The 18,869-nt window shown below is 37.3% G+C and overlaps 1 protein-coding gene across 5 annotated transcripts in view; it reads left to right on the top strand.

Annotated features, from left to right (window-relative positions):
* The window catches only part of Cblb (Cbl proto-oncogene B), a 217,242-nt gene extending 198,942 nt beyond the window's left edge, over window positions 1-18,300 (top strand). For all 5 annotated transcript variants that reach the window (XM_063224895.1, XM_003469289.5, XM_063224893.1 and 2 more), the window contains 2 exons: window positions 2,846-2,965; window positions 14,774-18,300. In XM_063224895.1, the coding sequence (XP_063080965.1) occupies window positions 2,846-2,965; window positions 14,774-15,033 (380 nt within the window). In that variant the 3' untranslated portion in view covers window positions 15,034-18,300. The remainder of the gene's footprint in view (window positions 1-2,845; window positions 2,966-14,773) is intronic.
* Window positions 18,301-18,869: the final 569 nt, after the last annotated feature.

Here is an 18,869-nt window from a genome sequence, read left to right as displayed (position 1 = left end):
TGACTTTATTAAAAATGAATGAAACTTTCTCCAGTTAAACTCAGAAATGCAGTTGTATAACACATAGAACACAAAGAAAGGCCAGGTCAGTAGCAACAATTATTGGAAAGAATTTAAAGGGTATTGTTGACTACAGTCTTTCTAAAGCACTGTTGGGGATAGCCACCTAAGGAACACCTGCCATTTGGGGATTGCACCGACAGGTTTGAAACTAAGGGAGTCAGGCCAGTGCTCAGCCTGCATGAAGTAGTAAAGGACCGGACAGCAGAGATTCTCAAACTGTATTCTCCAGATCAGCAGCATCTGCTACGTCGAAGGATCTTATTTGATACGAAAATTGAGGACCTTAAATCAGAAACCCAGGGCATAACACCAAAAGAATATGTCTTCACAAGCCCGTTGGAATATTTTTATGGTACTTAAATTTTAGATATACTGGGCTAGATGTTACCAAAGATATACTAGAATGGCAAAGGAAATTTATATTACTCTTAGAAAACCACAGTGAATTAAAGTAACTCAAGATGTTCAGCCCATAGATATACATTAGAATTTTCTGCAGTTACAATATCTGTAAAAGATGGGTCATATTTATTTCATATCATCTCAGATAGTAGAAATAACTCGAGAGGCAGGAGGACTGCCACAAGTTCAAGGCCAGCCTGGGCTACTTGAACGGCATAGCAAGACTATTAAAAAAAAAAAAAATCATCATACCTTGAGTAGTGAGGTCTGAAACACTAAGATTTCAGTCCAGGAGTATGTCATTGCATTTTGGCAGTTTTATGAATGTGAGTTAAAGGGTAAGAGCAGCAAAAACAAAAATTTTATCTTACCTAAATGCTTCAAACCCTTTGCCTCAATTATATTCTACATTGGTGTCCTCTTTTAAAATCTTCTAAATTATAAACAACACAAAACAATGTGCCATTGTTCTAACTGTTCAGTTTTGTCTCTTCTTTTACACATAAGTAAAGGTTAGAAGTGCTTCAGGCCGTGCTATTTTTAATTTGTATATTTTGTAGATTAAAAACTCCCTGGAGACTAAAGCTTTGGAATATTCAAATTTTATGCAGTAATTATATATTTGGGCCTTCTGAAAAATCAGAGGTCAACATTTTTGCACATTTGACTTATCTCATTCCCTCCTAAAATATTTAGGCAAAGTTCATGTGACTGGGCCATCAAGTCTTCAAATATGGAAAGCTCAGGCCACAATACAGTGGCATGTGTCTGTGATCTTAGCAGTCCGGGAGTATGAGACAAGACAATTAACAGTTTCAGCCTGGAAAGCTTATCAACTTAGCACAACTAACCCTAGCTCAAAACTTTAGTTATTTTAATGCTAAAATTAATGAAAGCCAAGTTAAATTACCTTGTACCACAAAGTTCCCAGCAAAGCTGATGATGACCAGTCTAAAATAAATAAAATAATAACTAATGGTTTTGATCTCGCCTTAACATTCACTATACAAAAATTGGTAGATAGTAGGAAATTTTAAACATTCATTTCTACCTAAATTCTCAGACTCAGTGTCAGACTCAAACTAATAAAATAAAAGGTATTCTCAATGTTTATAACTGGCTTTTGTTAGCCATTCAGCCTTCATTCACTTTGATGAAAAACTGGAATCTGTGTATAAATATACACAGATCTTTAGTAGCTCAAAGAAAACATTTATTAAGTATGAGCTGTTTGCCAAGCAGTGACAGTGATGTATTTGAGTTAGGAGATTTAAACAGTATGAGGCAAGATCCCACCACTGGAACTTGTGGTACCTCCAGAGATGCTGCCAACAAGATAAAGCAGCTCGAGAGACGAATGCAGAGCCGAAGGGACAGGCGGAGAAATACTGATGGATCCATGATCTCGGAGATAATATAGTCATCTACTTAGAAAAGGAGTCAGCTCTAAGGATTTGACCCTACTTTCTACTAATTTTAAACCACTTAAATTTATGGTCCTAATGATTTAATGCAATAACACTGGAAATACCTGTTTCTCCCTTTAGTGCCACTTAGTGAGCATCATTAATAATAAAATAATTTTAATTTATTTGTAATTTACATTTTTCATAATCTCAGACAGCCTATTCCTGATTGCTAAGGTGAATAAAAGGTATATTGTAATCTATAATCATACCTTAATGTTAGTAAGGAGATGGTTTTTAACAAACAGTTTTATTCTTCATTGAACCAGCAAATAATTCTGATTCTTAGCTTAGGCGATCGAGCATATTGACATTAATATAAGCACTCTATATGTACAGAAGATTTTTAGATAGATAAATTCACTTAATCCCCACAAATCCCAAATTTCAGGTCAGTTTTACAGATTTTTGTCTGCCTAATGCTTAGAGAGATTAAGCAATTAGATAACACTCTAAAAGGAAAGATTTAAACACTTTTTCTTTGAAAGAGCTTCCATTCATTGCAAAGGATGGGTTGGGACAGAAACTATTTCTATCACCAGCAAGTTTATAATTAAGAAATCTAATGAGTATGAATTTTTTTTTTTCGGTCTTTTTCCTTTTTATCGGTACCGGGGATCGAACATACAACTGCCTGCCTGCTAAATCCTCAGCCGCTGAGCTAAATCCTCAGCCCCATGAGTATGAATTTTAAAAATGTTATAAATACAAACTTACCCGGAAATAAACGGGACTAGCACATTGGAGCTAAATAAAATACGACTAATGTGAGCCACCTTCTACTCTACATGCGTAAGATTAGCTAATTTATTTTTGAAAGCTATAATCATTATAAAAGAATTCTACAATTTTTTCTCCAGCTAATCAACAGAGATAATCTCTTTGTAATTTCAAAATTTATCTTTCTTTTTAAGATCCATTTTTTGACCCAGTAAGTGGCCAAGTTCCTTTGCCTCCTGCTAGAAGATTACCAGGAGAAAATGTCAAACCCAGCAGAACGTCACAGGATTACGACCAGCTTCCTTCCTCATCAGGTGAGCTGGCTATTGATAGTGAGAGGTGAGCTCACCTCATCAGGTGAGCTGGCTACTGATGATACGACTAACTGGATAGTGCTTTTTGCTGTTCAGAGCACCTGTTTTTTTCTTTTGTATAGAGTGCTGCCTGCCTAAGTAAGTATTTATTTTTATCACCTTTGCATTTTGCTTGTGAAACCTTTATGAAAGGAATGCCCACAGAAGGACTTCAGGGAAAAAAGGAAAGCAGGCTTTATATTATATTTGATCAGTCCATGCAGCCACATTCATTCACTCAAGATTTGTATTCACCTTATTTTGCCTTAATACATTGGGAAAATGCGCAAAATCACTTGACAGTGAACTGTGGTGTTCCTTTATTTTTGCATTAAGACAAAATCTCTTTAGAATAATAACAGCACAAAACTTAGTATTAAACAAGCTTATTAATTCAGTGAGCTTATTCGGATCTCCTGTACCATGCTCCAGTGTAATCATCAAGTAGAGTGTTCTATTGCAGTAAATGTAAGTGAGACTCATACCATTCATAATGAAATGCTTCTATATGCTTCCAGAAAATTAACAGAAATAAACTTTGTAACTTGTGAATCAAGGTAAATAATGAGCTTCTTTGAGAGATATCAACATGGCCATGATGCTATGCACAGAAAATGCAGAATTCCCTCTATAATTTTATAAATTGTAACATTTGAGGAAAGCACAAAAAATGTTAACCTTTTCAAATTTTATTGTGTGTTCTTTTATCACTTTAAGTAGCACAGAGGTTTCAAGATATGTTTATGGGCAGCTTGTAGTTCTACTAAATTGTCTAACAAAACAAAACATGAAACCAAGGAGAGAAAATATCTGACAGCCTCCATACAACATAAGGGAATAACTCCTTTAAGAAACAGTGTTTAAAAAAACAACTTAAAAAATCAATTCTTGATTAAAACAAACATTCCAGTTATGGGAAGACTTGTGGCCAAAAACACTAGTTTTGCAGCTTCTTTATTGTTTGATCTATATATAGTGCATGGATATTATAGAGCCTAGAGAAACATCAGTCACGTGTATTACTTTAGGCTGCGTGAAGTTTAGTTAGCTCTTCACTAAAAATTTCAGAAAGAACTGTAGCAAACTTTGCTGAAATTCCCAGATAGCTATTTATCCAAAAAACCTAAAAGTACTCTTTACCTAAGTAATAAAGAAGTACTGATTATTACTCTGAGAGTCTCAGTGAACTGTAACATCAACTGTCTCAACCTACTCCCTAAATTCTTTACAAACACAATTGTTTTACTGTCTCATTGCTGGCACAAAGTAGAAGTTTACTTGGCTCACAATTTATAAAGGTTTCACTCCATAGTTGACTAGCTCCAAGACACAGCAGCATGGCAGAGGAGAACAGTCCGTGGCAGGGAAGCAGGCAGCAGCAAGACTTCTTCCTCCTTTCCCTTTTTATTCCCTCCAGGCTGCAGGCCTGTTGGTTGGCACACCCACACCTGGAACTACCTGTCCAGTGGTGTCACACATCCATGATCTAGTAACTCCCCAAAACCCACACCTCTGAGCTCCATCTCTGGTTCTCTGTTATGTATATTTGAGCGGCTTAAATATATAAAACTACCGGAGGGGATCTAAGACAACTTTATTGTTGTGCATTATTTTCGTTTTGTGATACAGGGGACTTAGCGAACTAGGGACCCTTCCACTGAACTACATTCCAGCCTGTTTTACTTTTCTTATTTTGAGGCAGAGACTCACTCAGTTGCCCTGACAGGACTTAAACTTGTGATGCTTCTGCGGTTACAGGGGCATACCATTGCATCCAGTTCTTCTGGGTGTTCTATGAAATACAGAAGTAATGCATGTACTTTAGAAAGGAAAATGAAATTACAGGAAAAAAAAGTAGTCATGTATAATCCTATCCTCAGTAAGGAATACTATTTCCATTTTGAATTGCTTCCCTCTTATGGTTTGTCTGTACTTATTTTTACCTAGTTAAGGTCATAATTGGTGTCGGTTCTGCCTCAATTATGTTTAACATAGTATCACAAATATCACATCATTAATTTTTTAATAAATGCCATTTTATATTGTATGATAGTTCATTTTTATGTGGTATTAAATACTTAAGTATTTCAAAAATCTAATGGAAACCCTAACTTTATATAGAGAAAGCTAATCTATTAAATGTCTTTGCTTTTGTTTAGAAATGTGGAAACTGGGTTGATACTAAACAGCAATAAAGCAAGTAAAAAAGTGGGAAATGTGTTCAATAAAACAGCATTCCTGCTGTCATGCAAAATGGTGTGGTAGAGGAAGCCTCTCTCCTCGTGGTGGGCAGGAAGCAGCAAGTCAGGGGAGAGCATACAAGAGTAAAGGGTTCCAGAAAATCTGAAAAGGTCACGTCACAGTGACATATGTGCGCCCATGTTTATAGCAGCACAATTTGTAATAGCTAAGTCCTGGAAACAGCCAAAATGCCCATCAACCACAGAGTGGGTGAAAAGATGTGGTATTTTCATACAAAGTAATATTAGTCAGCTATAAAAAGGATGATCCCGAGGCCTTTATAGGTAAATGAAGGCAACTTGAGATCATACTCATAAGTGAAATATATAAGATTCACATTAGTAAATATCACATTGTCTCTCTAGTGTAAGAATTAATTAAAAACTGAAAAAGTAATAAGACTCAAAATGTATAATAGATACTGTAAAAATGAAAGGGAAGAAAAGTGCTCTATAGGATACAGATATAAGTGTATAAGATAGATGACCATATTACTAAATTCTTGTTGGATCTTTGAACAGAACGGTTTTCACTGCTAATATTTGAGTGTATCCACTTTTATGCTTTGATTTTGTAAGTTAAATAACTTTCTAAGATGACAATATGTAATGTATCAACTAGTGGTTTCTTAGTGTTAATTTTTTTTGGTTGAATTCTATACTATTCCACCCTTCTTTTCTATTTCGTTTTTGTCTTTCTTTTTTGCTTTAAATAAATAAACAGAAAAGAGTAAAGGATTATTGACCATGTAACAGTCCACAAGTTTATGACCCCATGAGCTTGTCCTTCCAGCTAACTAGTCCTTACCTCCTGGTTCCATCACCTCCCAGTATTGTCAGCAAATTATCTTATCAACTGATCACTGCACTCAGGAACTTAGAGCCCTCATGGTCCAGTCACTTCTCCAAAAACCTTTCAGTTGATAACCAAGCCTTTACCATGTGAGTTTTTGCTGACATTTCAAATCTAAGCCTTAGTAACCATCAACTACTATCAGTGTAGATTCCGTAGATACACAGCGTTGTGTCTGACTCTTTCTTTTACTTTATCATCTGCCTGTACAAATTCTTTTAGGTATTTGCTTTTTCCTGATTGTTCGTTACTTCATGTACAGTGAAAGTTGAATATCAGATGCATTTTATATTTCTATGTACAGTGGTTCTGTTAAAACCGTTTTAGCATGTAAGGTCATTTTTGTTTGTCTGGAAATAGCTGTTTGTGCTTATAAGGGCAATATTGCTCCTATCTAGAATAAAGGGCTTGTCTGGATTTCTCTCGCTATTATTTCTGCCATGCTTTTATCAGGCTGATTCCATTGTCATTCATAACTTTGCTCTCCAGTATGTGAATCAAGATTTTAAACCTGAACTTTTTAGTTCTTCTTCCTAAAGACTAACTCTGAACAACACAAGAACCAATGAAAAATAGACAACCATATGCATGAAGTTGCTTTAAAGTCTTGTTTTATATGAAAAACCTTCATGTAAACCTTGCATTTTATAATTTGCTATAGCTGCATTTTAATAATGGCAAATATTCATGTCCCCACATATGTGAGTAAAATTGATACTCAAGGAAGATGTACCAGTGTACATCCTGTGTGCAATTATGTGTCTTTCATGTTCCTGTACTTCTTTTGGAACACTAGTAGGGGCATAAAAAACACCACAAGCAAGGATAGCAACCTTGCAGCATTGATAGGATCTTGCTTTAAAAAATAACAAAAAACACTTGTTAATGGAGTTTGGTGTATTTTCATACATGTGTGCAGTGTGCCTTTATCAAATCCAGCCTCCTTTTTTCTCTTGGCTCCCGTTGTTCCCAGTCTCTGGTAATCACTGTTTTATTTGTCTTTCATTTTCACATATGAGAGAAAGCATTGTCCTTGTCTGCCTGTGTCTGGGTTATTTCACTTAATCTAGTATCTGCCAGTTGTCTACCTATTCCGCTGCCTGTGACAGAATCCCTTCTTTGTGGCTAAATAATACTCTGTATTCAGTACACACGACATTGCCTTTATCCATTCATCTTTTCGTGGGTACCTAGCGTAAATACCTTCCTTATTTTAGCTATCATAAATAGGCTGCAGTAATCATGGACGTGCAGGTATGTCTTCGGTACACTGATTTCATTTTATTTGCCTATAAACCCAAGAGTGTAATAGCCAATCATCGTCTTTCTGTTTTTAGTTTTTATTGAGGAACCTCTAGACTGTTTTGTATAATGACTATATCAATTTACATTTTCACCAACAATAGTAAGAGTTCCTTTTTTCTGCATCCTCTCAAGCAGTTATTTTTTACTTTCTTGGTAGTGTCCCTTCTAACAAGAATATTGTGGTTTGACTGCATTTTGATTGTTAATGATACAAATATGAATAAATGTATGAAAAACAGTATTTTTTAAAGTGTCTATTCAGATAATTTGCCAGTTTTTTCATTGGATTACTTTTTTTCCCTACCTTCTTTGTATATTCTGAAATAAACCCTCTGTCACATGAATAGTTGGCAACTAATGGAAGTTCTTTTCAGTCCTGTCTCCCATGTTAACGGTTTTTGACAAACCATTTCATTGCCTATAACATCATGAAATGCTTTACTTATTTTTTCTAGTAATTTCAGATTTTACACTAATCTCTGATTCAATTTGAGCTGATTTTTGTTTCCAGTAAAAAAAATTAGGGAATCTGGTTTCTTTCTTCTGTATTTGGATGCTGGTTTTCTCACTACCATTTGCTGAAGAAGATTTCCCTCCCCAAGGTTTGTTTTGATTTGTCAACAATCATGTAGCTGGAGATGGGTGGGTTTATTTCCGGTTCTCCGTTCTGTTTCATTGGTGTGTATGGAAGCCCACATCTTGTTATTTTGGTCTCTATAGTATGCCTTTAAATCGGATAGCATAACACCTCTCGCCCTGTTCTTGCTTGAGAATGCTTTTGCTATTTAAGATCTTTGCATAGTTCCATATGAATTCTGTGACTTTTTTTTCAAGATTTGTGAAGAATTTTGATAGTAATACATTGTCTATAGATTAATTTGGGCAGTGTGAATATTTTAGCAATATTCTTCCAACCCATGCACCTAGTTCTATTTCTATTTTTGGAATCTCTTCAGTGATTTTCATTTTAGAAATCATTCATATCCTTGGTTACATTTGTTCCTAGAGAATATTATTTTATAGCTTTTATGAATAGGAGTCTTTCCTTATTTCTCATTAGATTCATTACCGATATATCAAAAAGCTGGATTTTTGTACATTGATTTTATGTATTTTTGCTGAATTAAATTATAAATTATAGTATTCATTCATTCCTTGATACTAGGGATTAAATCCAGGACTCTTGCACTGAGCTACATTCTGACCCTTTTTTCATTTTTTGATTTTGAAAGTGTCTCTCTTGATTACTTTTCTCCTGTTGCTGAGACAAAATGCTTGATGCTCAATCCAATGAAGAAGGGAAGGTTTATTTAGTTTACAGGTTTTAGAGGTTTTAGTTGACTCAGCTGCTCCCCGGCAGGGTGCCTTGGCTGAAACTTAGCTGGTCATGGCGGGGAAATGCATTCTTCCCTCCCTCCCTTATATTTTTGTGCTGGCCCCCCACCTCTGGACAGGTGCAGCACTCACACAGCCAATCCCAGCGGGAGACAAGGAACCGATCACAAACGCTAGACCACCCCCCCCCCCCCGTGATCAAATGAGTCTTTTGGGGGAGACGCTTCAACCCAGACTATAATAGTGTCTCATTAAGTTGCCCATCGTAGATTCAAATTTTTGATCTTCTGCCTCAGCCTTTAGGGATGCTGGGATTACAGGTTTTTAAGTGTTTTGGTAGTCTTTACGTTTTTCTATTAAAGAATCATGTCATGGGCGAAGGGCAGGGAGGCCATCATTTTACTAAATTTTGTTTGGATTTTCTCTCGTTTCTCATTTGTGTAGCTAATGGTTGGTCAATCAACTCTGTTTCATTGTTTTTTTAGGTATTTGTTTAGCCTCTGTATTGTTTATTCTGCTCTGATGTTTGTACCTTTGTTCTACTAAACTTGAGTTTGGTATATAGTGTAGGAAGCCCTTCCTGGACCTCTTGTCAGTCTCCTGAAGTTTACATATGCAATCCCAGAGAAAAGTTACTGGAATTTCAGAAAGTTAATTCCAGCCTAACACTTTCAGTGGAACCCTGGCAAAAAATAAAGACATGAAGGCATAGCTGCGGTTGTGGGGGGTAGACAGTCGTGAGTCCGTCGCACACTGGCTAACCAGAACAAGGGCCAAACCTGGCTTTTATTATTTTTGAAGAGGGGAGTGGCTCAGGGATGAGTGACTGAGAGACATGGGAGAAGTACGCAAGTTTTGTGAGCTGGGCTAGGCAGGAGGCCTGAAATAACCTTGCATATCACAGATTGGGGCACTATGGAGTGTTTGGGGGTCATATCTTTATGCCCTGAGACGTCACAGCTTCTTACTCAGAGCTTAGCCTTGGCCAACAGTGTGGCATCACTTGCCTACCTCACACATACCACTTGGAAGCTACGGCAGGGCATCACTAAGCTGTATGTTGCTTTAAAGACTGCCCATCAGCACCTCCGCTGGATCCATTTGCCATACTTAAAGCCAGTTGAGGGGATAAAAACAAAACGGCCATTTCTGCACACAGAAATACACAGAAATAGGACCAGGTTTAGCCAAAATGGAGACTATTACTCCTCTTTGAAGGAGAGTCGTCCTGCTGGTCCTGCACACTGAGTACTTGAGCTGCATCCTTAACTTGTTTATTCAAGATCTTTTTAGATGTAGGCATTTACTGCTGCATGCTGCTCTTAGTGCTGCTTTGCTGTTCCCACAAGTGATTACATATTGTGTTTCCATTTTTCATTTGAGAAATTCTTAAATTTCCCTTCTGACTTCCTCGATGGCCCTCTATTCTTTCAAAATCGTTCAGGCTCCACACATCTGTATAATTTCTAAATTTTATTTTGTTGATAACTTCTGGTTTTATTCCGTTCTGTCCTAGGCTGATGTATATTCTCCAGCTGTTGGATACACAGTTCTCTAAGTGCTATTTATTCAGCAGCAGTGGTGGCAAATCTCTGAGGCGCATGCCACAGCCGGCTATTTGGTATCATTGAATACTTTAAAGGATTTGCAATCACTGATCTGTAGTGTAGTCTAATTTCGATATTGCTGTGTCCTTTCTGGTTGAGTCTAAGATGGTCTTCCTATTGTTGAAAGTGAAATGTTGTAATTATCCACCATTATTGTAATGGAACCTGTCTGCCTTAAATTTTAATAGTGCTTATTTTATACAGTGGGTACCCTGACACTAGGTTCATACTGAATTATAATTGTTACATCTTCTTGTTGAAATGCTTCTTGATCATTATATAGTGACCTTGTCTCTTTTTTTTTTTACAGTATTTTTCCTAAAGTATTTTTCCAGATATAAGTATAGCTATTCCATATTAATTTTTCATTTTACTTGGCATATCATTTCCCATCTACTTTCAGTCTGTATGTCTCTTTACTATTAAAGTGTCTTTTAAGCAGCACATCCTTCGGTCTCTTTTCTTTTATTTTCCTAATCCATTTAGTCAGGTTGCATCTTTAATTGGGTTACTCTTAATAGGTAGGAACTTAGTCCTGTCATTTTGCCGATTTTCTTCTAGTTGATTTGAATAGTCCTTGTTCTTTGCTCCTTTCATTCTTTTTGTGGCTTGATGGCTTGCTGTGTAGAAAGTGTCTGGCTCTAGTTTGTGTCTTTGCTACATGGATTTATACTGTCACATGCCTTGGTGATCTTAGTTATCTTAATGTTTTATTCCTGGATCTAGAACTCCCTTAGGTTTGTCTGGTGGCCATGCATACATTCAATTGCTTTTAAGAAGGTCTTTATTTCTTCACTCCCAAAGAATAACCTTGCTGAGTACAGTAATCTTCATTAGCAATTATTTTCTTTTAAAATTTGGAATATATCCTCTACTCCCTCATACCTTGTTTTTGTTGAAAAATATGCTGCTGCTGATCCTTAAATATCCTGATGCTTTTTCTCTTGCATATTTCAAAATGCTTTTTCTTGTAATTTTTGACAGTTTGAGAATAATATCCTGTGAAGATCTTTTCTGATTGTGCCATTTATAGGTCTGTAAACCTCCTGTTTGTGGATGCCAGTATTTTTTACAAGATTAGGAGAATTTTTTGCTATTATTTTATTGAATAGGTTTTCTGTGTCCTTAGCCTTTATCTCCATGTCTTTGAGTATTCCAGAAATGCAGCTGCTTGTTTAATGGTGTCACAAAGATCTTGAATGCTGGCTTCATTTTGTTGTTGTTGTTAGTCAAATGGAATATTTTAAAAGATTTTTCACATTCAGCTATTACTTTCACTTGATCTGGTACATTGTGGAGGCTTCCTATTATAGTTTTTATTTTTATCAAGATTTGTTTACTTGGTTAAAAATTGCTCTCTTTGTTCAGTTTCTCATTCATATTTCTGGAGTATCTAATTTTACTTTTTATTCTCTTAGATTTTATTGAATTTTTTAAAATAATTTTAAATCTTTATCAAGCACTCTGTCCAGTTCATTTCTTTACAGTATGTTGCTAGAAGGTTATATTCTTTGGGGACATCATATAACCTTGCTTTTTAAAAATTTCTTCTGTGCCTATGTGGACATTTGTGCATCTTGTGGATCAAATATGTCTGCTACTTTTATGAGGTGGGCTTCTTAGGAAGTGGCTTCTTCTGAAGATGAGTCTTAGGATCTGTTTGTTGCTATGCATTTCATCATCAAGTATGGACACTGAAGTAGCCCAAAGCTTCTTCTGCTGTAATTAGTGAGTGGTGGAGTCAGAGAGAGCCGTTTCTCTGTGGCCCTGTAAGAGTGCAGACACCATCAGCTCAGAGAATTGTGGTACCCACAGACATGGATGTAAGCGATCTCTGCAGTGGGAGTAGAGGCTTTCCTGGAGGGCAGGGTTTCCTCGGGTACTCCTGATACCTTCTCTGTTACTAGAAGGTGACTCTGCCAGTGGCAGCACCATCAGTGGTAAGGATCTTGAAGCACTGGTCCTTTGACCAGGTGGTGGTGAGGATCCAGATGCTGAACAAGGAGAGGTGGTGACTGGACCTGCATCACCCCTCGGTGGTATTCACAGCCAGTCATGACAGCATGAACACTATCAGGTGACATGGACGGTGTGAGCTGCCTTGGTAGGCTGGCAGCAGAAACTGTGGTGTTCTTTGCTGTTCCTATGGTGGTGCCCCCACAGGAGTGGAGCAGAGAGTTGCACAAAGCTATGTTTGGCTCCCCCATATGCATCTGGCATCAGACAACAGCAAAAACTGTGGAAATTCTCAGTGTCCTTAGCACTCCCCTGTGGGGGAGCAGCAGTGGGACCGATGGTACTCCCTCCCTGCCCAGTGACAAAAAGGCACACAAGTAATACAGACAGGGAACCCAAGTACCCCATTGCCACTTGGCTGCAGTCCTGGAGTAGGCACGCGTCTCCATGCAGCTAGCTAGTTCCATGCTCTGAGGGAAGGAACACTGATCTTTTGTTTCTTAAGCACAGTGCTATCTGTCCCACTCTATGTCACAGCCCCCAGTGGGCTTGAGTGACAGTCTGTCTGCTTGGCCAAGCTGGATTGTTGGGCTGCTATGCCCGGAACCAGTGCCTTGGAATGTCTGTGAGGTCCCATGTTTTGGAATATGGAGGGGCTTCTGATCCTAGATCAGTCCCAACTCAGATAATAGCCCTTTCTCAAGATGATTCCTAGCCACGGAACTCAGAGAGCTCACCAGGAAGTGATGTGAAACTCCTTTTCCAATTCAAGACTACTTGTTACTTTACTTGTTGCTGAGACAAAATACCCAACACCCAAAGTGGAAAGTTTATTTCAGCTTACACTTAGTAGAGGTTTCAGTCCATAGTCAGCTGGCTCCAAGGCCAGGGAGGCATCACAGAGGAGAAAAACGTCATGGCCTGACAGCACAGGCACAAGGCAGAAAGCAGCAGCCTGCCTTCTTTCTGCCCTTTATATTTTATACAGGCTGTAAGCCTGTTGATAGTGCTTCCCTTTCCCAGGGTGGGGCTTCCATTATCCACATACTTAATCTACAGTCACTCACTAATGCAGCCACCTTCAAAACACCATGTCATTGACTACATGAAGCTTGGGGTTGGCAGGGAGCCTGCATCTAGACAGGAGCCATACAACTATGCAGATTTGAGGTCACTTACCTAAGTAAGCGCCAAACAAGTGAGCATTGGGAAGGTCCTAGTCTGTCTTGCTGAGTTCCAGTGTTCTCTGTGATAATTTCAAAATGCAGCTATATACTAGTTGATTTGGTACTTGTTTTTGGAGGCTTATTGAATGCCAGGTTATCTGTCTTCAGCTGTCTTGTCTTCTCGGGGTTCTCGCCCTTTTTTAAAATGGCGATAGTTTCCATGTTTTTTAGTGTTATCTACCAAGATCAAAGATACACGTTTATTAAACTAAAAGTTGCACTTCTTTAGAAGTAATTACCAGTTGTGGTGGGTTGTGACCTGCCCCAGGGATTGGTGCAGCACACACTTCTGGGAGTGACTAGGTGGTTTGTGGGGCCACAAATGTGCTTACTATTCTGGTCCCCAGCCCCCACTCCAAACACCTGGCATCTCCTGTCTGACATTCTTTCGCTGCCCTGCCTCATGGGCATCATGAAGTAACCAGCTTTGTTTCACCATGCTCTTGCACTGTGTTGTCTTTACCTTGGGGCCAGCCAGTCAAGGGCCACACCATTAGGAAATCAAGCGTCTCGTCCTTTAAGTTATGAATGCTGAGTATTGTGTCTCAGTAACAAGGAAGCTAGTACAACAGTTATTCTATTAGATATGTCCCTGAGGTCATAGTAACTGCCTCACTTTACTTGAGCACATGTGTGTAACATACAGGTGCCTTTCTCAGTATTTTGTACCAAAACAATGTAACATTAGAAATCTTAGAAAATTAGTAGTAGGTGTTTAGACTTGCATTTTGTCTCTGTACTTTTAATTAAAAATAAAAGACTATAAAAAATAACAGATGATTTAAATGTATGTATTTCATAGTAATTGATTAAAGAAAAATTTGGTAGGATTGCCAACAATTTTTGCAAATTATTTGAAGCAAATTCTCTATCTCTGCATAATGAAAAAATACAAAAATAGAATCTCAAAAGATACTAAGTGCATTTTTATAGAGCATAATAATCACAAAAGTTTAATTACAGGTGCAAAAAATATTATGAATTTTAGGAAGACCCAGAATGTTTATGTGTACGTATTTCAGTATACAATATCTATAGGTATAATTGTTTTAAAACTGGGAATTATCCTGTTTAAAAACAAAGTCAAAACAGGTAATATTTTGTTCTGCGGAAATGTGGATGAGTACATTTGTAAATACAATGAAAACTAGTATTTTAGCATAAGATGATGAGATAAAACTTCTGTTATAGTGTCTTCATTTTAACCTCAAGGTTTCAATGGTGTCTCTCTTGTGAAATCTCCACAGATGGTTCACAAGCACCAGCCAGACCTCCCAAACCCAAACCCCGCAGGACTGCACCGGAAATTCACCACAGAAAACCCCATGGGCCCGAGGCAGCCTTGGAAAATGTTGATGCAAAGATTGCGAAACTCATGGGAGAGGGGTATGCCTTCGAAGAGGTGAAGAGAGCCTTAGAGATAGCCCAGAATAATGTCGAAGTGGCCCGTAGCATCCTCCGAGAATTTGCCTTCCCTCCTCCAGTCTCCCCGCGTCTGAATCTATAGCAGCCAGAACTATAAACGCCAAAATGCAAAGCAGCTGACAGATATTCCAGGAGTACAGAGAGAGAAGATAGAGATGGAGCTCGAGAGGGAAGCCGCCTTCTCGCGTGGCATCTTGAGAAGGGGGCTCGGGAGCGCAGCTCCTCAGGAGAATGCTGCGTGCTCAGGATGTCGACGCTGCAGCCCCCTTGTGTTGCTAGCCATACTTCTAAATCAGGGTTGAACTGACAAAAATAATTTAAAGACATTTACTTCCCTTGAACATTGAATCTGTGAAATGCTTTTCCTTGTTTACAAGTTGGCAAAGTTGCAGTTTTTGTTTTTGATACCTGTACTGTGTTCTTGACAGACCCTTGGCAGAGTGGTTCCTGTCTGCTGTAACATTTCTTATAACCGTAACCTCTCTTGCTGTCCATGTCAACAGCAAAATCACATCTTCATGTGATTTCTATCATCTACCATCTACTTCCTGCCCCAGCCCCCAGGTCCAGTTCCATTTCTACCATTTACAAAATGCTTTAAAGGTTCTGATTTTCAACATATCAAACTAAGGCAAAAAAAAAAAAAAAAAAAAAAAACTGTGCAGTCTTCACTACTGAGTCTTTTCTTTGGAAACCATCACTTTTGAGAGATGAGGAAAAACCTGAATGTATTAAACCATTTATTAATAAACTGCCTTTTATTATAAGGGGGTTTTACCTAATCTAGAGGAGCTTGCCTTTGTTAGTTTTAAGTTTTATATCCTTTCTATTCCATATTGTCCATCTCCATCCCAGGGGTGCCATGGCACTGGAAAAAGTAAAATACTAGCTAGAAAGCAACTACTGCAGACAACAGAGAGAAACACTTGCACAAGAATGTGCCATAACAGTCCAGTGAGGTCCTCGGGTATTTATGTCTGAATTACTTTCAGGTATGACGAATAAGAAGGCCATCTCCTGAAGTATATTAATAAACTTCCATTCAATCAAAGACACTTTTCCAAAGTGGAATAGAGATCTTTTCCTATTTGAGTTGATGATGCCATGATTTATAACAGCTAAAGGACCTACTTCCTGTTACATTGGAAATGTTAAGTCTTCAATGCACTGTTATGTGCTGATGCTACTGTGGCAGTTTTGTTTGCAAAGTTCTTAGTAATTTTCTCTCCAGTAGGTTTCATACTTAATTTGTAAATTCTCTCATTAGTCCACACTGCTCCATCCAGGTAAAAGTAATATCTAGTTTTGCCTTTTTTGCAAAATTGCAGTTGATTCTTCACAAACTTAGTACTTTCCATAAATTGCAAATATGGTGTATCTCCACTGTACTTGGTGCTGTTATGCACTGTGTTTTTTAAGCACAAACTCTCATGATTTACTTTTTATTCCTAATGAGAAGTTAGTGGAAAAATGAGATAAAGCTGTAAAATGCTTGAACCCACTGGAAGTTTTCTAAATATGGACTAATTGTGGGTTTGTGCATGTTTCTGCCACTGTTTTCTTCACACCAATGTGATGTAAAAAAAAAATGCATTAATTTTAGGACGAGACTCAAGAAGACAAAACATATAAAGTTTGATAGATCTGGTGAATTTAATATGCAAGACTCACGTTGACCCAGAGAGGAGAATGAAAGCATTTCTTTGCAAAGTGACACGTGCCTGTTCTTACATCTTGCTCTTGTGGGATGAGAGGATACTTAGGGATATGTGCAGGCCTTGGATAGTTTTTGCACTTAAATGACTTTCTCGTGATTCGGAGCTGGTTTTGTCCCTGAAGAATTTTTAATTTGCTCTATATATTCACTCTGTGAGTAGTTATGAATATACTTTTTTATACTTTGAAAATTGCATTGGATAATTTTTTACTGCTTTCTGAACTCCAGGTTGTATCATCATGACTTTTCAGTTATATTATTAGTTTTTGATGTCACATTGGTTTTATGACTTGGGCACGGTAAGTACAGTCTAAAAGCCAAAAATTGCCACTTTGTTATGATAATACTGCCATAACAGTATGGCCTATATACTGGCCAATATATGGCCAATATAATTTAGGGAATGTTGTAAAATAATGTCAGGAAGCACCGTCCATTCTCATTCAGTTTTCACATAACACTTTGAAATTTTCAATAGGAAGTTGAACAGTGTCATCAGTTTGGACTGAAAGTTCGGGATGGTACAATTTATAAATGCTTTTCTAGCACCTACCACAAACTGTGCATCTTGTACTCAGTAGCACTCATAAGTTTTGTCTTTAACAACCATGAATCACGAAGTCATACAGAATAGAAGAGGAAAGCTTTCTCTCAAACACTGCCATGAAACTCATAGCTACCTATTGCCTATGACATCACTCTCCAAAGAATATTTTTAAAGAAATATTTAAACAAAAATATTTTTTCATTATAAAAGTAACTACCTGTTAGTGCTTGGAGATGATCCAGACTTGGTTTCACTGTGATCCAGAAACTAGACATTCCTATTTCTCAAAATTTGCTACCATAATACATTTTAAACCAGTATTTAATATCTGTAAGATTAAAAATCATGGCCAATATAAACCCTCATCCCCAAATATGTTCAAGGAGTAAAAAGATTTATCTTCATCAATATTTCAGTAAATGTATCTCCAATCTCTTGTTTTGCCCTTTAGTAGCTGGTACACTCTAGCCAAGTTTTTAGAATAGAATCAAAGCATTTTATGCTTAACTTGAACTTCCAGAAATCTAACCTTTGGCTGGTTCCAGTCACTCCTTGCCACACTGCAAACAGACTTAATAATTGAGCCCTTATTGCAACCTCAAAGGGCCCACTTGTTAACACAGTATTTCATGCATCAAGAACAATTCCTGAAAGTTTCTGCATAATGTGAATTTTCGATAATTTTTCAGTTCCAGAAGCATTTCTTGTACATTACATTTCTTCTCAGATTTTCAACTTGAAGTTTTAATTTGCACTGAGTTATCTAATCTGGTTTAAAAATGCCTCTCAAAATGACAGATCTGGAAGCAAATTACAGTATATTTTAAATAATGCAGGTAGTGCCTGTTATCCTGGAATTTTAGTGCTTCTAGGAAGAGTTTCCAGAAAAAGCAATAGAGTGAAGAGTTCCTTTCTGGTTTCTATTATATTGTTTTAATGCCTTTTTAAAAATGTGTCTAAAGTGGCAAAATAGTTATGTGTTTAATTTATATTTTATCCATTCTTTTTCAATTCTGGTTATTATGTAACCTCAAGTATTTTTTTCTGTTCTTTTAAGGTATTTTATAAACTGAATGTTAACAAAATGCAGAGTTCGTACTTTATTTTTCAAATGAACAAAAATGTCTTTCAGAGTACTTCTAAGCTGTAATTTTTCTCAGTGTTCAGAACTGATTGAACAAATGGTACAAAGCAGCCATCAGAGATGATTTATTAAAACAAGCCATGTCACTAAGATAGTCTTACACACTACTCTCATGTCATAGATCTGGAAGTCAAAGTCATATTAAAGGTGAGGGAAATAACCATTCCCAGGAAAGGCTGTAGGTCTTCACATGATATATTGGATAGCTGAGAATTCTCAAATCAACAGTAATACCTGTTCTTAAAACACGTGATTTTTCTAATCATTGGTCACTGGCCAATATATACTAGAGACAAAACATTTTTAAAATACTAATCATATCAAAAACAAAAAGTGCTGTAAAATTAATTGGGACATTTAAGATTTAAACATAGCAATAAATTATTCCCTTGAAGCACATGAAAAGAGCAGCTAACTCCAGTAGAGTAAATGTGGGTAGGACCCCGCATTAAACCACCATTCCATGCTATGGTAAATGCTTAAGAGTTCTCTGGCCCCTAAATATGTGTG

This window comes from Cavia porcellus, unplaced genomic scaffold, assembly GCF_034190915.1.
Source record: "Cavia porcellus strain 051 isolate PalLab524CR breed Dunkin Hartley unplaced genomic scaffold, mCavPor4.1 scaffold_15, whole genome shotgun sequence".
Classification (NCBI taxonomy): domain Eukaryota; kingdom Metazoa; phylum Chordata; class Mammalia; order Rodentia; family Caviidae; genus Cavia; species Cavia porcellus.
Note: the sequence above shows the minus strand (reverse complement) of the source record. Positions and strands in the feature narration are given on the sequence as shown.